This window comes from Simochromis diagramma, unplaced genomic scaffold (genome assembly GCF_900408965.1).
Source record: "Simochromis diagramma unplaced genomic scaffold, fSimDia1.1 OVJJ01000343.1, whole genome shotgun sequence".
NCBI lineage: Eukaryota > Metazoa > Chordata > Actinopteri > Cichliformes > Cichlidae > Simochromis > Simochromis diagramma.
The window spans coordinates 15,349,111-15,373,407 of NW_024386831.1; the positions used below are offsets into that span (position 1 = coordinate 15,349,111).

At 39.5% G+C, this 24,297-nt stretch overlaps 1 protein-coding gene across 3 annotated transcripts; it reads left to right on the forward strand.

Annotated features, from left to right (window-relative positions):
* The first annotated feature begins 942 nt into the window (after window positions 1-942).
* csrnp3 (cysteine-serine-rich nuclear protein 3) lies at window positions 943-24,297 on the forward strand. 3 transcript variants are annotated; one of them, XM_040028182.1, is made up of 6 exons: window positions 944-1,226; window positions 2,110-2,149; window positions 18,982-19,150; window positions 21,726-21,985; window positions 22,193-22,489; window positions 22,681-24,297. In XM_040028182.1, the coding sequence occupies exons 3-6, from the start codon at window positions 18,988-18,990 to the stop codon at window positions 23,821-23,823; spliced, it is 1,863 nt and encodes a 620-aa protein (XP_039884116.1). In that variant the 5' UTR covers window positions 944-1,226; window positions 2,110-2,149; window positions 18,982-18,987; the 3' UTR covers window positions 23,824-24,297. The 3 variants fall into 3 exon arrangements, with proteins under 3 accessions (XP_039884115.1, XP_039884116.1, XP_039884117.1); XM_040028181.1 differs by lacking the exon at window positions 2,110-2,149 and having other exon boundaries at window positions 943-1,226; XM_040028183.1 differs by lacking the exons at window positions 944-1,226; window positions 2,110-2,149 and adding an exon at window positions 15,226-15,613.

Below are 24,297 nucleotides of genomic sequence, written 5' to 3' on the forward strand. Positions count from 1 at the left end.
AAATAAAGGTAACCATTAATCTGCAGCACAAAAATGTATAGTATAAAAAAAATGTATGACCAAATACTCATATATGACAATTAGGGTACTGGTTAATAGTAATGGTATTGATGGAGGCCGGTCTACCTCATTTTGGATCAGCTGGTAAATGAACGTGACTTCTCCCCCCCTTTTTTTCTTTTTGCTTGAGACTGAAAAACAGTAGTTTTGCCACAAGATGGCAGTGTGCTTTACTGCTTAATATTACTCCCAACCCTCAAGAGAGCCTATGATGAGGACTTTATGATGAATATTTGATTTATTTTAATAAATTAACATAAAAATTAACAGAGCTTTTCAACTGCATCCCGCGCTGACCTGTCAGAGACCCCCTTTTTGTTTGTTTTGACGTCCTTTTATTTCCTTCTTACCTTACATAACCAAGCACAGACTAATTAAATCTGAAATGCATTGGACTACGGGTGTTTGTCAAGGCAGCTGTTTCTTTTTATAAGCCTCTTAACTCGATCAGTTTCATTACCACGTGTGACATGTTTGAAAACCATAATTATTCCACAGGCCGCAGTAACACAATACATGAAGGATGTTACACAAATGCTGCAGCTATATTAAGCTAAAAAGTCACTCTAACCCTAGCAAAGGTACATTTATATTTCTAGACTACATTTATGGTAAAATATTATATGATTGTACACGTATTGGTGATAATAGTGTGAGAAGTGTTTAGGCTATATTTATTTTTCTTTCAGTTTTAGCATCATTTCAGGAACTCTGCCTGGATTATAAGCACTCTAATGTCTCCTGATATGTTTTTATCCACAAACACACCTTTTACGGCCACAGTCTTTCCACTGGTGACACACGGCGATTTGCATTGAGGCTCCAGTGGGCAGGCAGCAGCAGCGCTCTGCGGCTGATTCCTGGTTTATAAAACCTTGATTGGACGGAGTAAGTCACGTTGGCCGTGAAGCTGTGAGTCTGATGCTGCACCATTGTTCTCCGAGCAGCCGGAAGGAGTGCCTGTCTAAGCACCGCTGTACACCTCAGTTGTGCCGATACTTCCAGTATCATTCGGGAATCCGGGGCCGGGTTTAACGGTCTCACACTGGTGGGTGATTTCCGCAGAGGCAAAGCCGTGACATGGTGCTGGGGGCAAAACTGTGAAATCCATTGAGAAAAGGGCGTCATTGACTGATTGGATACTGATGATAGTAACGAAATGAATGGTGAGTATTATCAATCACAGGTAACAGGCCTATATTTGAACACTTGCATATTTGATGAAATTACGGACAGACGGATTATATTTGTTGCTCGCGTCTTTTTACTATTTCCTGAGGTAAATTGACGATTTTACGTTTGCCTGCTGTTTGTCAGTGCACTGGATGGTACATTTGTTTAACTACACTGGGCATCACAGCTCAACAGTCACTCTGCTTAGGACATCTGCTACAACTAAATAGCCATTAAAATTTAGGAGCGATTTAATACTTTTTCTTCAAATTAAACTGGTGTCCATTTTATTGCTCAAACGTTTTGCGCACAAAGAGTTCAGCTCAGTGTTTAGATTAAAAAAAAAAATACTATGAGCTCCTTTTTGTGCGTCACTTTTGAGTGAGCACATGTGTGTAACACAGACAGGCTGGTATATGGCCAACTGTCCTCTCATGTGGACTGCTAGAGGAAGAGAGTCTAGTCCCCTGCAGAGCCTTGTACAGAACAGGCAGGGGAGGCAGCGAGGCTCTTCCCCTCCTTCCTCCCCAGGGATACCCCCACCTCCCCTCTGCCTCCCAACTATAAAAGGAAAGAGTAGCTCACAAAGAGATTTAGATAAAGCTCTGTCAATCATTCATATGTCAGTGCTGATATGGCAAAGTTTCCCTGGCGAAGCCTGTGTACGGCTGGTGTGATAACAACAAGAAAGGAGAAAAAAATAGTAAATATTGTGATGAACTTTACATCAGATGATACAGCAAACTCCATAAAAACATATTTCTTAAGGGCACATTTTGCACAGTCTCTATAGATTTTCTAGCTGTCCTAAAGACAGATTAGATTTGCTGCAGAGGATCAAATACTATGCACATCTCTCGTCTTTATTCCTTACAGAACAGAAGCGGGTCGTTGCAGTCTGATATTCTAGTTAAAGGTAAGAGAAAATCTTGCTTATGCTATTTGAAACATCATATTGCCAGTTTTCTCAACACATTAACATACTGGATCTGTGCCTGTGAAATAGACGGTGTTCAAAGCTCGCACAACTGTTGCTATGCTGCCACAAAAGACCCTCTAATAACAAGATATGATGTGATGTTGATGCAGACAACAGTGTTTAGTGAATACAGACAGCTGCGCTATTCTCTTTGGTTTATACTAGAGAGAGATGCCTCTGATATCACTGTGATGAAAAGGGGACATATTCTTTATAGAATATGCTATTTTTCATGTTTCGTCTTTATTTTTTCTCAATAAATCACCAATCAAAAAGAGCAAACAAAGACCTCATCATGCAGCTCTAATGTATTTGTATGTAATGCAAATCTATTCTTATTTGAACTGTCAGATTTTTTTTTTTTTTACATCAGACTTGAACATGGCAGCATCATTATCCAGCACAGCCTTCTTTATTGTTCATCTGCCAGTCTTTTTTTAGTCTTAAGTCCAAGTTTGTAGCCGTGTCCAAGCATGCGGCCATGTACTGTACATGCAACCATTTTTCATATTTGCGGTTGAGATGTGAAAGGTGAGGAGGTGGGCTTTGTGTGAGTGTGTGTGTGCATGTGTGTGAGTGTGTGTTTGGGGAATGGGGCCTCTCTTCTTGTGTCTGTGTATTTTTCTTCCTCAATCCATCTGTTTCAGACGATCAGCATCCAGTCCTCAGAGGAACAGAATTTAATTAGTACATGTGGCACAGAGTGAAAGGACACTGAAACATTAAGTAGATGTATTTACTTGTGAAAAGCTGTATCATTAAGCTGGCTTATTTGAATAACTGATTCAGCCATGCTGGTATTACATACTGTAGCACAGATGGCTAAAGCTCGATAACAGTAAATGTAGTCCATTGAAGATTCGCAGGAAAGGTGTGATGGCTTAGCAGCACTTAGAGGAGTCTCTCAGCAGGAGGCTGGTGTGGGTGAGCTGTCTGCACACAAAGTTCACATGCACGTTTAAATCTATTTTGTGTCCTTTTAACAGCAAGAATTTGTGGCTTTAAATTTGACCTTAAAGGTTAGGCGAGATGTTCTGAGTTGGGTTAAGGGTCAAACTCTAAGCTGTTGCATTGAGGATTAACAAGTTTGTGGGTTGTTGGTTTTTTAAAAAGTATTTGTTAAACAAAAATCAAAGAATATGCTGAAATTCGAAATGTATTATTTTGCTTTTCAGTCCTCTCATTCCTGTTAATTCTTCATTAACATCGTAATTTTTGGACTATGTGCAATTCTTTCTCTCTTTTTTTTCTATTTTCCAAGGTTTCCGAAATATCTGAAAAAAAGTCATCCACCCTCCCATTCCCATCAGGCTAAACACTAAATTTAAATTTAAAATAACACTCTCAAAATAAATACATTACTTTATACATAAACTACACCTTGATGCAGCTCATTTACAATATACGGACACACTAGACAGCCTTTCCTTAGTTGCCACACAAACAGAAGATATAAAAGGTGTGTGTACATTGCAGGAATTAGAAAATGTAACATTTTTTGGTGTCTTTATTGTATGTTATACACAGTTTACCTTCTGGCAACAAAAACCAATTGGCTTACTCAGTAATTCTGCCTCCCAATGTGTTTTTCATTAATTGCACGTGTTAATTGATGCCTCTCTTCTTCACAAACACAGAATTTAAATCATAACATCGACAGCTTGTATAGAAAGAATGGAGTCTGAACTAATATCAACCTTTTAGATTACATAGCAGCTTTGTGTCCCTCAGCAGGGTTTGTGGTTCCAATTTAGAAGCTTTTGAAGTGATTTTTTTGTGTGTGTCTTTGGCTCCTTCCTGGCTGCGCTGTGCCGAGTTTTCACGGTTCAGGATTGTGCTCTCTTGAGATGTTGCCATGACACCTATTTGGAATCTTTTGTCTGTCGCCAGCTAATCGAATGTCAAGAAAAAAAAGAAGACGCATCTTTCTGGCTTAATGAGTTTTATTTGTTAGTGAAAAGTAAACCATTGCATAAATGCTTTTATATATCCAGTGTGAACGCAGCCATTTCAACAGAATTAAGTGAGCCTGTAATTATGTGCTTTAACTTTACATTTCATTTCATTACTACAGGATATATTTCAGTTTTAATTGAAAATAAATGCTGTTTTTTAATGTAAAATGACAATTGAAAAGAGAAAACAATCATTTCCAAATCATTAAGAGGCTACGTTTACATGAAAATGGTGGAAAAATGTAGCAAATGTAGAAATTAAGAAATGGTGATGTTTAAAAAAAAAAAAAAAAAAAAAGAAAAGAAAAAGTTTTTTTAAAGTTGAGACTTTGGCATGTTTGCGTCTGTGTTGCATCATCTCTCTGAACTGAAGAAACCAATTACTGTACTTTTAAAAGCAAAATGTTTCCCTATTTTTGCTTCCTATAGCTTTTCAGCTGCTCGAAAGCTCAGCAGTCCTTTGGAGCAGTTTTCATTTCATAATATTGTGAATGGCTGACAGGTGACAGGCTGGATTAGCACCTTGACACACAATGTGGTTTGGTATTGTCCCGCATACTAAAATAAGCAAGGCCTTACTTGTATAAGACATTTGGATGGCAGCATATGTGCTTGATATAATTCAGCATTAACTGGTGCTATCACATATGTGTACAGTAAAGTGCCCCTCCCATACGCACTAACGCACCATCACATAGCAGCAGTGGCTTCTAAACTATGGGATATTGCCAACCTCTTGTGGGGAGAGCGCCTCCATAATTTTTAAATGAATAACTTATATTTATATTTATTTCTTTGCTTGTTGGAGTGTTTTGAGGATGTAGTTACAAGCTTTGTTTACTGACAGTTACATCAGGTATGTATCTGTGTGATTTGTTGGCTCTTTCTCAACTTGTGAGAAATGTGTTGCTGGCTTCAATTTTAAAATGAGCACCCATCCAAATATTTTCTTCTGCTTATACAATTTAGGATTGCAGTAGAACCGAATCCTGTCACAGCTGTCACAGCGCAAGAGGCAGAGTACACTCTGGACAGGCTGCCAGTCTGTTGTAAGGCTAACACAGAGACCGACAAGCATGCACACCTATGGTCAATTCAGAATCACCAATTAGCCTAACAAGCATGTGTTTGGAGTGGTGTAATTGGCTGAGGAACTCACACAGGCACAGGGAGAACATGAAGAAATGCCCTAACTGGCATCTTGATTCAAACTCTTTCTAGGGCATTAGTGCTAACCACTGCACCACCATACTGCATGAGCATGTATTTTACATATAAAACCCAATATGGTGTCTTTGTGCTATTTTTGGTTATAAAGCTGGTTTAAATCATTTGCATATTATCTGTTCCTATAATTGTGAATGGCAGAATCTAGAATATAAATGTTTTTATGTCAAAAGGTGGGAACTACATGTGACTAGCAATACACATTCACTAGTCACTTTGTTAAGTACACTTTGCTAGTACCAGCTGGACCCTCTTCAGAATTCTTTGTGGCGTTCAGCACAGTGCTGGAAAACTTCCTCAGAGATTTTGGTCCATACTGATATGAGAGCATTGCTATAGAGAGCTGCTATAGATTTGTTGGTTGCGTGTCCATGACGCAAATCTATGGTTCCATCACATCCAAAAGATACTCTGCTGGAGGGACTGTGATAAGATGATTTGAGCTTCATGGTGCTTTATCCTGCTGAAAGCAGCTATCATAAGATGGGTACACTGTGGTTATAAAGGGATGGATGGTCAGCAACAGTACTCAGAGAGGCTGTGGCATTTAAACAATGCTCAGTTGGTACTAAGAGGGCCAAAGTATGCCAAAAAAAAATATCCTCCACATTACACCACTACCATCTGAATGTTGCAGCAGAACTCTTCAGAGACTCATCAGACCAGGCAACATTTTGTCAAGCTTCTGTTGTCCAATTTTGGTCTGAATTGTAGCTTCAGTTCCCTGTTTTTAGCTGATAAGAATGGCAAACGATGTGTCTTCTGCTGCATGATGCAGTGAGTTGCTGCCATGTGATTGGCTGATTAGATATTTGTGTTTAATAACAGTTGAACTGGTGTACATAAGACAACATCTGTGACTGGATGTCTGTGGTGGAGTTACTCTCAGTGAAAGCTAGGATATATTATTTGAACTATATATTAGAAATTAAATGTGTTATATAAGAATTTATAATCCTAACTAACAATACCTTAAAACAAAATTTAATTAGGTGTGTATCCTGGATGCTAATTAATACATATTTCTATCAAGAGATATTTTGTGTCATTTTTTTTTTTCTTTTACTCAAAGTCACCGCATATAGTAATCGCATTCAAAGCTGGCCTACTTAACCGTTTTTCTCAGATAACAGTGAATGTTTTGCATATAAAAAAATATTCAAGATCTCAACATGATACTGGCTATATATAAATGATAAGGCTTGTCTGCAGAATATGAACTCCACATCCCACAGCTTTCCCAGCCTGCGTGAAAGATAAAAGCAGCCCTGTCTCTATGAAATGCTTCGGCAGCTCTGTGTCTGCCAACAAACCGGCTTTTGCGAACTTTCAGGAGGCATGGGAAAATACAGTCATAAATAAAATATAGAGGTATGAATAATTTAGCTCATCATTGTGATTGACGTGAGGGTGAGGGTACCTGATTGTGCCTCCACTGTGTGAGACTTGAATTACAGCAAATCAAAACATCAGTCTGAATGTGGAGCGTCTTCGTCTTCATACTTGTCTGCTGTGCTGTGTTTTGATCATTAACACTAAACAACAACAACAACAAAAGGAGTTATCGTGAGATGTTTTCTTAAAGATTCAATTTCAGTTCAGTCCTGCAGTTTTGCTTTATTAAAACACTGTTAATACTGTTTGGTGTGAAGCTCCCATGAAGCTATACCTAGAATATTCCCAACAGTAATTTGCAACAATAATAATTACAGTCATTCGTATGACTGCCAATTATTTCCACCTCTTTGTGACTGAACACTGGTGCGTTTAAATGTGCTACATTAGAGCACCCTTTTCTGTCGACCCATGCGTTTAATCAGGATCCATGCTTCCTGTATTCTTGTACAAGGAGGAAGAACGGATCAATGATTCCCAACATCGGGTTGTACTGTAGCTGCAGAGGCTGCAGCAGGCATCACCAGGCTGTAGCTCCTCCGTGTGCTGAGTGCTGAGCAGTGGGCTACACTCCCTCTCCCCTTACCCTGCCTTTCCCCTCTCTTTCTTCTAACTCCACCCCCCCCCCCCCCACCCCCATTTTTTTTCATGTGTGTGAAGCAGATCTGTCTGCAGCCCGAGGCAAGTGCAAGTTAACAAATGTACAGAGCGCATGCGAAGTCTCATTTGCATAAATCTGTAGATGTCGCAACATTTCCTTAAACGAATTCCTTTGTGTTTAATTGGGGATATTTCCCCCCCCCCCCCCCCACCTCATGTGCATTCTTGTGTACGTCTTTCAAAGATGATTGAGAATGCGAACGACTCTATTTGACAACTGATCAATTATTTGCAAAATTTGTCCACCTGACCTTTATTGCACCGCAATGGAAAAATTATGAGATGTTTGCTTACTGCTCTGCACCTAACCTGTGTCATGGCAGACCAACTGCAAATATAACAAAGCTCAAGCTTGACTGCAGCGTTTGCACATCATTTTTTTTATATGTTAAACAGCTCCATGATCTAAGAGAGTTCCATTATATAAAAAAGACAACTTATAATGACTTATTTTCTTTTTCTGTTAACATTTAGTTCTTTTTTTTTTTTTTTTTTTTTTATTCTAACCACCCACTGTATTGATTATGTTTGGTGTGTGATCCCCGTGACTGTGTGGTCTCCAAGTACAGAATGGAAATTAGTATGTTTATTACTGAGGATGTTTATTTAGGACAAACGACACTTCACCCCACACAAAAATATTCTACTGTATTCTCTAATCTAGAAAACGTTTTAAAAAATAGGAATATGTGAGCATTGCGTTTGTGTCACTCGGTGGCAGGGATCCTCCACTGACATCATCTGTAGCTGTATAATCATCCAGGCCACAGCCTCTCCTCAGGGGAGTCCAGCTGAGACCTGGTCTCTCTCTCTTTCTGCCTCTATCTATTTATTCCTCTCTCTTTCTTTGCCAAGCTTTCTTTCTCTGTTTCAAGGTTGCCGTTTATGGTTGAGTGTGACACCAGTGATAGATGACTTCGAACACAACGTCAGACTGCCTGCATGGCTGAGGATCTTTTGTGGTTTCGGGATTTTTCTGTGCTTTGTGATCCCCCTCAATTGGTTCTGCTGGAATGCTCCCTCAGTCACCCAGACAGAGTTTGCTGCAATGAAAATAAATGTATCTGATAATCAAGAAAGAAAGATGGAAAGGGAAAAAAAATGAATAAAACGATCTGCCAAGCCATCTGGGCTGTATAAATGTGGACTTCATCACTGCGGAAATTCTAGTAGGCTGTGATGCTACCAGCCATATTGAATATCATGGGCATTTTATGGATGCAGACAGAATAAGAAAGCAAGATTTCCTAGCGTATATGCGGTCTGTACTCACCCAACCTTTCCCCTATTAACCCATTTGGCAACCTTTGTATGTGTATGTGTCATTAAGGCAGCTTTTTGTCAAAATTAGCCTTAGCCTATATAACTTTATTATCTGGCCATTTCACAAGAATCACATTTTTGGCTTCTTGACTATTGTCAATCCAATCTGCACTTGTCTTTTTGGTTTCTGCCAACTCCTATTATAAAAAAGGCCTGTACTGGCTGTTGCACTGATTACACTCTGTAATCATTTTGATTCCAGTAAAACTGTAAGTAAGTAGAACAGCCACGGGACATTTCTGTGTATACCACAAAACATAAAAGCTCAAAAATGCTTAAAAAAGCTTTTCAGTGTATGTGCCCACTGAGCAGTCATAGAAATGAACAGTGTACCATTTTGGATCTTGGTTTCAGTTTTTCTTTATTAATCTTTGGTGTGTGCTCTTTGCATGTAGAAGTAATTATCTCCTTCAACTTACATATGCATGTCACTCAGTGGTTAAGTAGTTAAGTTGCAGAAAAGTCAAGTTGTTAGAAAAGACTGTCAAAATGACAATGACAGCCTTTTCTAACCTTAATCAACCGGTTGTGGTACACTGTATTGTGCTAATACAAATTGTTCCATGAATCAACTAAGAGAGACTTATTCTGCGTTGAAACTATGGGTTCCACTGCAGATGTGGTGGTGATGTAACATCGATCTGCCTTGTCTGCTGCTGCCTGTTGGAGTCATCCATCATTCAGTATTGTTTCTTTATGAACTATTCTCCATTAAGATGTGCTTTTCCAGTGATTCCATCAGTGCCGATGTGCATATTTCGTGGTGCGTTGATCTTTGCATTCTTTGCAGATGTGAGTGGGGTACCTACCTTATCTGGTGTTTTTTCATTTTGTCTTTTCTTAGCAAATACTTTTCTTTCTACGCTTTTTATTTTATTTTATTTATTTTATTTTATTTAGAAAGAGGGGCACTACATATTAATGAACATTTTAACAAATGTAAATATGCCAGATTATAGCCTTGGACTAATTTCCATCTGCAGACCCTCTGGCAGGTTGGTGTTAAACACAAGTTAGTAAAAACATACAGAGACACTATTTACAGGTCATGTGACAAGGACAAAAGCGGTGATCACATTATACTAGAACAAACAATGACAAGAAGAGTGGACACAGAGGACAATATAGATAACAATAACGGAAACACATCAATTATATTGCACAAACCCCAGTATTGCACATGCCCTGACTGTCCTGATATTGTACTGACCCATTACACTAATAGTTGTTTCCCTTTTTGTAATACACTAACTCTTTTTCACGTCCAATATAAAGCATGATTATTAAACATGATCACATGTTTGTGTGTCCCTCAGCCGCCCTTTTAAGTGACTCTTAAAGAGGGGTGACTTGTACTTTCCCTCACTGACAGTGGAAGACTATTCCAGAAGCTCACTCCCTGATATGACAGAGCATTGTGTGAAAAGGTGGTCCGTCTAAATGTCAATTCACAATCACCTCTAACAGTGGCTCGAGTCAGTCGAGACCCGGCAACACTGTTAGACTTTTGTTTAATAAAATCACTCATTGGTGGAGGCGCCAGACCATGTATAGCTTCGTATATTAGACAGGCAATTTTAAATAATTTGAAATTAGTAAAATTTAGAAACTTGTATTTATCTAAAATTTGACAATGGTGATATGAAAAAGGTTTTTTATCTAATATTTTCAATGCTCTTTTGTAGCATACTTTGATTGGCCCAATAGCAGCAAAGCTCGTATAAGACCAACTTGTAATACAGTATTCAATATGAGCCGGTATCATAGAGTGCAGGAATGTAATCGCTGTGTCTGTTAATGATGTGTGGTTATGTCTAAAGTTCTGTATATTAACATTTATAGTTTTCACCACTTTTTTAACGTGTTTTAAGGATAATTTTGAGTCTAGTAGCACTCCCAAATACTTAAATTCCTCAACATTAATTAGTTCTTGTGCACCCAAGCAAACTTTTTTCTTTTAGGTTTACTAAAAAACACTGATATGGTCTTTTTAACATTAAGGCACAGGCATGAGTCATTCAGCCATTTTTGTAAATCATGTAATGCCAATGAAAGCTGATGGGCTGCATCATCAGCAGTTTTGGCTTGTGTAAAAATTACCGTATCATCAGCATACATAATCGTGTCCACATTTTTGCACACATTGGGCAAGTCGTTTATATAAAGTGAAAATAACAGGGGGCCTAGAATTGAACCCTGAGGGACACCTTGCGTACAGTAAAGATAGGGTGACTTGCTATTCTTTATTCTTCTTTTTGCAACACATAAGTGGTAATGCTTGCTTATGCACCCTCACATCAATTGTCAGTATTAGCTTTGGAGGCAAACTGCTAACTACTTGGATATGAAGCTATACTGAAAATTTGAATCTACTCAACATATTGTTTTTATTGTTGTTTGCCTTTGGAAAAGCAAAATGGAAGCACTGAAGTGCTTGTTGTGAATGACAGTAGATAACATTGTGATCTGCCCTGCTGGTACACCTGAGGGAGATACTTGGTCATTGTTGATCTCGACAGGCTGAAGAATCAACCATCTGGTCTTTATGTATTTGAACATACTGTGAAATAGTTCTGTTGGGTGCCAAGAAGGATAATGACTATGATGAAGGTGATGAACAAGGTGGGTGCAATAATTCATCCTTGGTTCACTCTATTTTCCTCAAATAAACGTTGTGATTCATGGCCACCGTTGCCAATGAATTGTTGATATGTTTTCATGAAGACAGACAGTTCAAAGCCAAATGTTTTAGTAAGATTACTGAAGAATTTATGTAATTGTTAGTTTTAAATGTTGGATGTTAACTGAAAACATGCATATCCAGGTCTTGTCTGCAAGGCCCTGGCAACAGTGATTTGCCTACTCCACTATAGCTGCTAAATTTAAAAAGCAGGACTTTAAGATGTCATGATTTACTTTTAATTCGCTACAGTAGAAGCTTTTCATGTTGTCTATAATTACAACAGGGCTGCATTAAGGCAGTTCATTTGTTTTAAACCTTTCTTTTTTTATATATATATTTTTCAGTTTCTTTTATTCTTCAGTTTCCTACATTTAGATAAATGAAAAAGGCTGTTGGAGTCAGAGCAAATATAGGTCACCACCACTGGTGCAATGGTGTAACAAATGCCAACTCTGTGGCTTATTTTATGTAATAGAAGAGCATATACAGTATCCATAATGCTCATGGGTAAATCATTAAAGGAATATAGATAAGGCTGTAAATGGCATATTTCATGAAACGTTCTGTAGAAAGTGATAATAAGAACAGCTAAAACTAACAATTGTATGCATTATAACAATAGGACATATTTTTATTGTTGCAGCCAAATTATTACTTGTATTTTGTTATGACATGTTATGTTCTGACAAAACAAAAACAAAATTTGGAAATGGGACAGGTTGGTTAGTTTCTTTGTTCCCATTTTCAGAAAGAAGCTGGTAAAGTAGAAAATATAGCTAAACATGCTGCAAAGATAAGACATCCATGGCATCCAGGTTGAAGAAAGTCCTGATTTTTATAAGTTGCTGTGTCAGTGTTTTCAGGTTACTTATTTTAGCAATGATAGAAGAGTAATGAGGTGGCTAGTGGTCCCATCATAGCAAGGAATTTCAGGGTTTGAATAGACTGGGTGGCTGAGGCTTTCTGTGTAGAGTGCGCATGGGTTCTCTCCGGGAACTCCTGCTTCCTCCCACAGTCCAGAGACATGCCTTTTAGGCTAATTGGTGATTCTGAAGTGGCCGTAGGAGTGAATGATTCTCTGTCTTTCTGTGTTAGCCCTGTGATAGAATGGCAACCTGTAAAGAATGTACTGCGCCGCTCGTCCAGTGACAGCTGGGACAGACTCCAGACCCCCCACAACCCTAAATTGAATAAGCAGAAGAAAATGGATCAATTGATGGAGCAAACCACTGTAATGAAATATGTCAAAGCTTTTGTTTAAGAGAGGAATCTTGCTTTATTATTAATAAATAGATATTACACCCACTGGTAGAAGTAGTATACACTGGTATTGTAAAAGAACTTTAAAAAAAATATATATATACATAAATACCAAAGGTGTAAATGTGATTTATTTAAAATTCATGTTGGATTTGAATAAGATAAAACCTGATGTAGGTATATCACCACTTGCCTCTTTTACAGAAATATTCATATGGATGTTTTTTAAGTTACAATGGAAAACATAGTACATTTAGTAGCTTTGCTTTCAAGACTTGCTTTGCAACACAGAATTCGATGCCAGCAGGCATAAATCAGTGTTTCTCATGTGCCCACCTATCAATATAACAATATATGCCAAGTCATTGACATTTATTTTCTTACAGTCGTTAGCAGAGCAATCATTTTTATAATTAACAAAGTATGAGGATAAGTAGTTCAGGCTTTCCATTAGTACGCTCATTTATATCAAAGAAGAGCATATACGGTTAGATGCAGTTTTCCAGTTCAGTACAGTAACCATGCAATGAATGCAATCCATGTTTTAAAAAATGAGAAAATTATCTCAATCAAGGAAAATGAAGGCAGCAAAATATAAAATGACAGATTTAAAAATGAATGAACTTTCTTATTGTTGTCCTGCTTTTAGAAGAAGGCAGTTAAGAATTAGAAATATTGCTTTTTCACCAGACTGTGGTCTTACTGGGTTTATTAGATTGAACAGGTCACCCTGTTGTTGTGTCTGTGTGTTACTTGTACCTTTTTACTGGTGCAGTTGTTAAAATGCTTGCTTGTTCTTTGGTCCTTCTAATTCAAACATAATGGCAGACTGTAATCTCTGAGTGCATTGTTAAAGTCTGCACTGTTGGTACTCTTCCACTGGCTTCCTGTCTGCAGTAAGTAACCACATATTTAAAAAAAAAAAAAAAAAAAAAAAAAAAAAAAAAAAAAAGCCAATTCAATGACCACTTCCATTCTAGAAAAAGATTTTGACCCTCAGTGTAATCACTCTAATACTACTACTAATGCAGCTACTGCTGTTTTCCATAGTGTAGCATGTTATATGGTAAGGGAAAAATCATCAATCAGGTCTTAAAACATCACCAAAACATGATAAAATAACAAAACGTGTTCCTTATTAAGTAGTATGTGATTCATAGTTATAAAAGTCATAAAATACCAATTGTGGTCTTTGAATGTGCATGAAAATAATGTGGCAGAGTATAAAAGAAAGAGGTGAGGAGACAACAGATCTGTAGAGTAGGAGGAGCACAGTGCTGTCAAGCTGAGGTTCAGCGAGGACACAGATGACGATACAAAAAATTGCAGGAGCAGATTAGTTCTGTTTCCTTGAATTCACATCAAAGAAACAGCAGAAACTCACTGACGTGATATTATCAACTAATAAGTTTAATTGAAACTGTATAAACTAACTCAGTATTTAAATAATATCCACTTCATAGCTTAAAAAAGCTGAGGAGTATGAGGATTTCTTTAATATTGTCAATGATGCAAACAATGTTGCTAACTCAATATTTCCACCATTTGTCTGTCCTGTGGTTGTAGATTTTCAGAGTCTATAACATACTATTATTTCCACTGCACTGTATGTGGGGTTTATGTCCAGAAATAGCTGTTTGTTTTACGATCTCGATACTGTATTATCTGGGAGGGGAAAAAAGCCTCTTGTCTTAAAACTATCCCGTAAGAGGAAGTGCAGGACTTTTATGTTGACATACGATCCGTTTGAGTGCGAGAATGATGTTGTGGCTCCTCGACTGCACTAGCCGAGGCCTCACTGACTCTTCAGCAGAACTTCCTGGCATAGGAAGTGTTAGGAGCACGCTCTCTACAGCACTGACAAATCTTGTTTCCTGTGGATCTCACTTGTCAGCCTCTTTCAGGTACACAGCATCTTTATAACTCCAAGCTACTTGCACACAGATAACGATCTATTTTTGCTACCTTTATCCAGGATAGTCTTTACAAATCAGCACATTTTGATTGTGTAGTTTAATGCTTTCTTTTTCCCATCTCTCTCTGCTGTGTTGTTCTTGGCATTGAACATTTCCTCTTTTCCTTTTTGTTGCCTCACTCTGTTTCTTTTTCATCTCTCCCTCCCTCCACCTCTTCCTCGTTATCCTTCTCCCCCTCCCCCTTCCCTTCTCGATATGCTCTCTGCATTCCCCCCCCCCCATCCCATTTTCCCACTGGCCAGCATCTTTCACATAGCCCCCCCCCCACCACCACCACCACCACACCACACCACCGACCCTTATAAATTTCTCCCATATTTTTTCATTCTCCTTTTTACTCACCCCCTCATACTTCTCCCACCTCACTCCCTGCTCCCTGCCCCCTCCTCTCTCCAGCTCATGTTGGTAAAAATATCTGCAGACAGCAGGAGCAGAGGCACGCCTGACTCTCTCCCCCTCCCTCCCTCCCCCCTCCTCTCTCTCTCTCAGACATCCCACCCATGTGATCTCACAGACTGCCTCTGCTCTGCTCCACTCTTCTCCAGTCAGGCTCCTGCCTTTCAGCCGGCTGCAGCTAATGAGCCTTTGTGTGGCCAAAAAAGAGAGCAAGAGACAGAGAAAGAGAAGAAGAGAGAGAGAGAGAGGCAGTTAAAATGAGATAGACTGTCATCTTGCAACAATAAAGCATATGGTACCGACAGTGCAGTCAGAACAGGAAAATTACCAGTGTGTCTCACACCCCTGCACCCTTTTTTCTCATGCCCGTGGAGCTCAGGGGTCGTTGCAAGTCAGTGGACTGAAACAAAATGGGACTCTCTTCATTCATCATGTTTCACTTTTTTTGAATAGCCACATTTGTGACTGTGCTGCTGTACTGCTGTGAGAAGAGGTGAACGGAGTCACACTCAGCCAGTGGATACAGGTCAGTTGTTCCTGTGAGGGGGCAGGCCATGCACAGAAGTGAAATGTGGCCACTGTAGGATTGATGTGTCATGACTTGCTCCAGATGCCACAGGCTTATTGGCATCACTTGGGATGAGTGTTTTGAGCTTTGCGTTGTCAAATCGGCTTATTGTTATTGTGGGAACCTTGTGAATGATGATGGGTAAATAATTATATTCATAATGTGTGTGCTACAGTGCTGTGCGCGCAGCTGATTAAGGATAAGAGTTGGGTTCCACAGTTGATGTGTGTGCCGACAGAGGCAAACACAGGGAGGGGCTTTCCAAGCTGGCTTTTTTGCTGCATTATTTTCTCTGGGATTTTCTCTCTTGTACAATAGTGTGTGCTGCCCAGCCATGATTAGTGGTAAGGCAACAGTGAAGACAAAGAAAGAGCTGTTGGAGAGCAGCAACCATCTCTGTTTTTTATTTAGCCACGATGAGAGAGGTTCACCCCATGTTACCCACAGCTCTGTGGTTTATGATGTCATTTGTATGCAGTGTTAAGATTTTAACTTTTCATGCTATCACAGCTGAATACAGATGAACTATTATACACTCGTCTGAAGGAGAAACTGTGTATAAATGCATCAGCAGAATTTGCTTAAATATTAACTTCATTCTCTAACGTCAGAGTTTTATTGTACACAGTATGTTAGACTGGAAACATTGCCATATGGGAAAGCACTAGTTGTGAGAGTACATTAGAATCTCCATGGAAACCACTTTTGGTATCAAAGCCTAGTGCAGCCTTATCTATGGGCTAAGCATACGAATAGGTTTCCAACAATAGGTGTCTAATTAGGACCCTCAGTAGAAAATGGACTAAAATTGCACAGGTCATTTCTGGTGGAAATTTCCATTCCTGTTGGCTGACAAATTAAGTGGATTGTGAAATAAACCAGTTTCTTTGCTGTTTTTGATTTGAGACCAGCAGATTCTGTTAATGAAAATGTAAAATATCACAGGGCAGGCTCGTGTAATCTAGTCTGTCTTCAGTTAATCTTACTCACTTTTTTTTTTTTTTTACAAGAATATTTTGATCTTGAGTTTCCTCTCAGCCATTCATTCACTTTTTTATTTTAGTTTTTAGTTTTAAATCTACAAGCTCAGGATACAGACTCCCATTTCTATTTAAAATAAATAAATAAATATATATTTCTCTTTGGTGAGAAATCTTTTCAGTGAGGTTACCCTGACTGACTCCTCTCCTCTTCACATTCTCCCAGATGGAGGACGCCTCACATTCCTTAGTTGTAGGTAGAGCTGTTGACTCTGGAGGTTCTCCAAATGCTGGTGTTGCCATGTCACTGCACTGAACAAGCACATCCTCCCGGGAACAATGACCCTCTTGCTGGCAGTGCTAGTCCTCTCTGGGTTGCACCTCTTTCACAGGCAGCATGTCTCTCAGGCAGCATTTGCATCTGTAATGATTTGATAGCAGAGCCCAGATGAAACACTGAGGCTGTCTGTGAATGGAACTCCCCCACAAGCTGCTCTGGCAGATAGACGGAGTGGGACTGGGTGAAGATGCACACTGTCTTTACTGATTCCAGGTTCTCAGAGAGAAAGGCAGCAAGGGAAAAGCTGCCAGTCATAGCAATCCTTGCTGTGCTACTGCAGCACTATTTCACTGGCCTTATTTTGAAATGTGACATGACGTTCCAACTACTGCTGTTAAAGCAGGGAAAACAAGTAATTTACTATGTTAAAATGTTGTTCCTAATCAATGTCATGTAAATACTGATTACCACTAAACAAGTCCTACAATGTTGCAGGTCATTAATTACACACTAAAGAATAATAGCAGGATATTTATCAAAAAAAAAAGAAGGAAAAAGGAGCAACTGATAGTTATTGCAGTGCCGTAGAGCCAGTTTCTGTAATCATAATTAGTTTTATTTTATTTGACTGATGAGCTTGTTCTTGTTTATTTGTCTAATTGCATCATCACTCAGGGGAGTTAATGGACCCTCTCAGTTGACATTGAAGTGGTCTGCAACACTACAACACAGCATGACATGCTAACCACAAACAGCCAGCTGAACCTACACGCAGATAACAAACTGTGCACAACATTGCTGTCCAATATTACTGTAGAGCTCATGTTTAAAATATGTTTTCATAGCAGCGCTGTGGCGGCTTTCTCTGGAAGATTTGTTGCAGTGATCATGTCTATTATTCCATTTTTGCTAATATCTTTGCGGTGCTTTATGATGCATGATTACAGAGTGCATTTTTCAACATTGTGTCAGCAGTTACAGCTTTTCACAGTATAGATTTTCACTCCAATTTGCGATGGCTCTAACTGCATTCACCTGAGGCCTTTTCTTTATCCTCTGTAGGAAGTGTATGAGTTAACTGTAGCTCCCTTTTGAAGGGAGCCTTCTTTTTTTTCTAAATAAGGGCAGAGCATTTTGAAGAGAGGAACAATTTATGCAGGAAATTGGAACATGCAAAATTGAAGTTGTTTTTTTTTTTTTTATTGTTTTCAGGGGGTTTTTGGAGATAGTGACTAGATGTCCCAGGGTCTAGATTTTGATGGTGGACAATCAGATGAGGTGGAAAAGGAGAGGAAGAGTGATGCACGATTGACGTCTTGAAAGGGAGTGTGACAGATTACAATGACTTTATAGACCAAGGACTAAGTTTTGTTTGAAGAAGGTAGCTTAGTGGACCAGAGTACCGATGTTGACATTTTTGAATGAGGTGAATCTGAACGTGTGGGAAAACAGAAGTGATGGAGGAAAACAAGAGCGGCACGATTAGCCCATAGTACAGAGGGGAATGGAAACTAGACATGAAATTGTTGTCATATTTGTACATGAAAATGAACATCTTTGGGTTTGCACTTGTATTAAAATTCCACATCCCATGCAAGTGAAAATTTTAGTGTATTCTTTTAAGAGAAAGCCATCATTTTAGACCAGTGCATATATTTTTAATCACTTCTGTGTTTTATAGCAGCAATTAAATTGCAGACACCTTAGATTTTGCATATTGTACATAATTTCAACCTGCGAAGTAAAAACGCTAGACAAGCTGGTCCATTTTCTCTTTTTTTTTTGAACCTCTCAATCAAAGAGAGTGGAATGAACTTCCTGTAAAGAAGACATAGTATATAATTCGCAGCTTTCGTCTTTCTTTTTCTGCCCCTTTGTGCCAAGTGATCAATTGCCAGGAGAGTGCCTGGGAGCTGAGACAGTGGCAGTGGAGATTTTGTGCATGTTTGAGTAAAAGTGATGGTGGGAGAGTCTGGCTGGTTGCTAATTGAGCGAGTTGAAGATTATGAGGGCTCCGAACTGGATATTAAATAATGTGTGGCCCCTCTGCTGTCTGTCGGTTTCAGGTGCAGATGCGGCGGGCCATGAGCGGAATACTGAAGAGGAAATTTGAGGAGGTGGAAGCCTCCTCCTCCCCGTGCTCTTCCGTGCGGGAGTCTGATGATGAGGTCTCCTACAGTGAGAGTGGGGATAGCAGCGACAGTGTCAACCCCTCTGCTTCAGGCCCTTTCACCTGTGAGTGCCTGCATCTTTTAAATTTGTGCAATATATTCAGTGACAGTAAGATTAATGTCATCATTTTGCCTCGTGATAGACAAAGCTAAAGGACTGAAAGGGATTTTTACGCAAAATCTGAGCCAGCCTTATTTTGCAGCCTACAGTTATTGCAGGATGCTGCTCAAAGAAGACAAATGTGCATGTCTGTCGATAGCGGAATGTAATATGAATTTACAGTCATGGCTGTGCATTAGAGAGGAGAGGAGGCAAAGAGTCTGGTGCTGTAATAAAAGGGAAGCATGCACAGGCAGCCTCCCTCATTAGTAACATCATCAGTGTACTGGCCCAGCCAGAGGAAATAGCTGATTTTGTATCAAGCTGCATGAGTGCAACATTGCTGGTGCTGCACATGTAAATGCAATATCTATCTAACGTATCTAAAAACAAGATTATTGTTTTAAATAATGATTGCTTATTGCAATCTAGTTTTGTTTGTTTGTTTTTAATGAGAGCAGCCCTGTTGAGAACAGACTCATGCATAGTGGGTTATGCATTATTAATTGTTTGAAATCAGCTGACTGATCAGTTAATTGTTTAGTCTTTAAAATAGATAAAACGATTTCTAGATCCCAGTGTAACTCTTTATTAGTCTTTTCTTAAAATATAAAATCAGCAAAAACAAAACATATTCAGTTCAAAATATATGTAAATAACAAAACCCCAGCACATTTCTAGACAGAAAGATGAAATCATCAAATGCACTTTAAAATATTTACCTCTTTATGATGAATCCATTGAAACATTTGCAGATTATTTTTCTGTAAGTCAAGTAATGAGTTTCCTCAGCTGTAGTTTAGAGTCCAATATTAATAGGATAGGGGTGAGATACAAGTAGACAAGTGAAATGGAGAAGCCACTAAAGATATGCAAATATAATTTTGAGCTGCGATTTTATAGGTGACTCAGAGGAGCCCCTTTGTTAAAAGATCTCACAGTATGTCTGGGCTTAAAAACTACTTTGAATAAAAGAAATCAGTCTCAGAGAAACCTATCACAAAAGACACGTCTCCTCTCCAGGTTTCAAAGGATACTGAAGTCACTTCTAATAAAGAACACGGTGCACATGTGAATCTTACGGTTAAAGACATGCGATGGAATGTGAATGAAATAGATTAAACAATACTAGGTCATTAATACTTCGGGGGATATTGAAAACATTCAGATGCTGGCTGAAAAATCTCAGTAATTTGATTCTTAAAAAAAGAAAAGAGCCACATTTGGGCAGCATGTTTGTGTTCCTGTGTATCTGCACAGTTTGCTTACTTGGTTAATTTGGTGTTACTATTATTGTTGGGTCTTCCAATATACAGCGTTTTGATGTGTGTGTTGTTGGGATTTTGATGCTATATAAATAAATAAATAAATAAAAGATTTTTTTTAAGCCATGTAGCAAGAAAACAATGTGAAATAAGAGTTTTTGATGATGCCTTTTTGCGTGTATGAATGACATACATAGGGACGGGGGCCGTTTCCTCAGTAAGGGAGTTTAGAGACAGAAGTTTTGTACTGCATCTCTTGAGGTTCTTCTTGGCCTCTGTGTCAACCGCAGCCGCCGGTAACCGGGGCCTCGAAGGTCAGCTAATAGCAACAAGAGAGCTGCGCACTGGGAGGCAGCGCTCTTGTGAAGTAACATGCGTGTAGTGATTGAGTAGCTTGGCAGACGGATGAAACACTTAAGTCCTGAGTGGCTTTGCTTTACATCCTTTGCTGTGGTGTTGGGCAGAGAAGAAGAAAAACATCTGTAGTCTGTTTCTTTTAGAGTGTCTACGAAACAGTCAGATCAGAGTCTTGGGGCATTTAAAAGAAGACCTGTTAGGACAAATTTCATATATGAAATATATTCATCATATGAAATCTGATTACATAGCTCTTAACATCTGTTAATTGTTTATCTATTGTTTTTATAGGTAATGCTACTCTTCGCTTCTTCTGCTCTTCTCAGCAGCCTTGCTCTCTTAGCTCTACACGTGTAATGAAATGCATTGTCTGCTTTTGCATGGGGTGGAGAGCTGTTGGAACCAGATGGTTTCTATTTGTCCTGTCTGTCTGATAGGGGGGTGAATACTGGGAACACTGCTCCTGTGAACCAGCTCTCTCCATCTCTGGGCCAGGCAGGGGATTATTTATGCTCCAGTGTTGCCCTCTTCGCTGCACCTCCCCCTTGTAGAGCACTCCTTAAAAAGACACACTAAAGACTTGCATGCCAAGTGGAAGCACAGAGACATGATGAAAATCTGTGCTAATTCACTACACTGCTATAGTAAATTATATGTCTATATCTATATCTCTCTATATAATAGAGAGATGTAGACATATAAAAGAGAGAGGCTATTTTACATGGATGTAAAATAGTTCTACTCTAGCAGAAAAAATGGTAAAATATATTTGAAAAAATCAGCAGTTATAAGCTCTTGAAGTAGAGCTGTAATCCTTTCCACGTGGCGTAAGTTAATTATCAAAACCATTTTACAACAAAAACAAGAATTGCATGCATGCACTGTACTGTGTTCAGACTTCCTGTTTTCCTTTTCAGCTAACTCAATATTGAAGAGGGAGAAGCGCTTGCGGACGAGAAGGGTGCATTTTGAGAATGTGACAGTGTACTACTTCAGCCGACGGCAGGGCTTCACCAGCGTGCCCAGCCAGGGAGGCAGCACACTGGGCATGTCCAGCAGGCACAGCTGGATCAGGCAGTACTCCGTGGGTGAATTTGCCCTAGAGCAGAAGAGGATCCACAGAGACATGCTCAGAGACCACTTGAAGGAGGAGAAACTCAACTCAATCAAACTCAAGGTGAAAGCATTTTTATTTGTTTCTGAACAAAATCCTACCTGTAAATCTTTTTTTTTACTGTGGATTTCATGACCTACATTCAGCAGATGTCATTGTTTGTGATGAATTTTTCCTGAATGATTTATCGTTTCAAATAAACCAGATTGTTGATGCTGATGTTTAGCTTATTATTTGTGCTTGAATATTTTTTCCTTTTTGTTTTTAAAGCTGACTAAGAATGGCACAGTGGAGTCTGAAGAGGCCAACACACTCACAGCAGAGGACATATCTGATGATGACATTGATCTGGACAACACAGAAGTAGACGAGTACTTCTTCCTGCAGCCTCTTACCACTAAAAAGCGTCGGGCACTGCTGCGCTCCTCTGGGGTAAAGAAGATTGATGTGGAAGAAAAACATGAACTTCGGGCTATTCGCATGTCCAGAGAGGACTGTGGCTGTGATTGCAGGGTTTTCTGTGACCCTGAGACCTGCGCCTGCAGCATTGCAGGGATCAAATGCCAGGTAAATCCTATGACACACATGCTTTAGCTTCATGTTCTATTTTCTGACTTGTAAACAGAAAAAAAAACATGCGGCCCATTTAAAGAGAATGTGCTTACATGAATAATTTATAGACTACATGAAAGAACTTGCTTACGTGTTATTTTAAAACAAAATCTGTACATTTTTTTTTTTTGCTTTTCTGTTTTCAGGTGGATCGTATGTCATTTCCATGTGGCTGCACAAAAGAAGGTTGCAGCAATTCAACTGGAAGAGTGGAGTTCAATCCCATTCGCGTCCGAACGCATTTCTTGCACACTATAATGAAACTCGAACTGGAGAAGAGTCGTGAGCAGCAGCAGCCGTCCCCAACCAACGGGTACCACGGCGAAGCGAGCGACCTGGGAAGTGGAAACCCTTTTGCTCAATCACAGCACAGGCTGGAGTACTCTCTGTCAGATGCAGTTCCACAGGCGGCCAGCATGCACCTTCAAGCTGCAGACGACATGGAGGAGACACTAGATGATGAAGACGAGGAAGAAGATGAAGAGGACGAGGAGGAGGAAGAGGAAAACGACGAAGATGAGGACGATGAGGAGGACAGTAGCAGCGTTTGCAGCGGGCTGTCTGATTCCAGCACACAAAGCTTGGCTAACAGCGACTCTGAGGACGAGGAGGGGGACGACGATGATGAAGAGAAGTCTGAGAATTTTGAAGACGACATGACGACACCGTCGGTTTCTCATACTGAAGTTGTGCCCTTATCCTCTGTGCTGTGTTACAGTGATGGCTCTGTGGGACATGACAACCACATTAATGGGAACACTTATTTAATGAACTCCTCTCCGGCTGAGTACTATCAGCTGGGGGGCACGAGCGCCATCTCCAACGGCCAAACCAGCCAGCCTAGTGAACCTTATGGGGAAAACTTGGCATTCCAAGATCCAGTTAGTACGACCAACGGCAACGTGGCCCAGAGACCTTTCAGCGTCACTGCTGAGCAGTACACAGACTACTCTAATCATGCTGAAGAACAATACGCAGTCAATCACCATTTTACTCTGAGCGGTGGTGCCCCTACCACCCCGCTGACCTGTTATACACCTGACCCGAAGAATAAAGTTTTGTCCAAAGCGGCGTTTGAGGACCAGGCAGAAAACGAGAACCAGGCTCCATTTCAAAACTACCTGAACAATAACAATCAGAGTTCCTACAGCAGTCACAACTCATGTATGACAACTGAGCAGCCACCACAAGAGTCAAGTCTCAACGGACATTCTGACCTGACCTTACTAGCAAACAACACTAAGAACCTGCCTTTACCAGACCACTGCCCTGAGGTCACAGCCATTTAGTGTGCCTCACCTTTTTAAGTATTCTTTAAGTAGTATTACGTCTTCAAGAGGAACATGATCATGGCCTTTTTGGATTATCTGACCTTAAATTTCAAAGCAATTCACTGCGCCGTAATGCATTTTCAGCTGTAACTATAAAGCCACAAGTTCATTATGTAAAAGGCTTTGAGGTGCTTTTCGCTGTCTCCAGTACATTGTGTGCTTAACTGCAAAATCGAACGTATCAAAAAAAACATCAAAGCATAATTTATGTCACGCTGTGCAATGTATCCTGTAATTTCAGATGTAAAGTTCTAGTTTTAAGCAGATATTGTACTGTAGATGGAACTTTTCTATGTCTGCTATATGTGTCAAATGTGCAAAAAAAAAGGCTTATTGTCAATTTATTTATTGTTTTTGAAGTATGTGTATACTTATTGTAAATGTTTTGATAACAATACGCATGCCGTTTTCGGAATCTCAGTGATGTTTGGG

Coding starts and splice junctions, on each gene's coding strand:
- csrnp3 (XM_040028181.1), top strand. Junction 19,151..21,725: donor TGCTTCAGGCCCTTTCACCT/GTGAGTGCCTGC, acceptor TTTCCTTTTCAG/CTAACTCAATATTGAAGAGG. Junction 21,986..22,192: donor TCAACTCAATCAAACTCAAG/GTGAAAGCATTT, acceptor TTGTTTTTAAAG/CTGACTAAGAATGGCACAGT.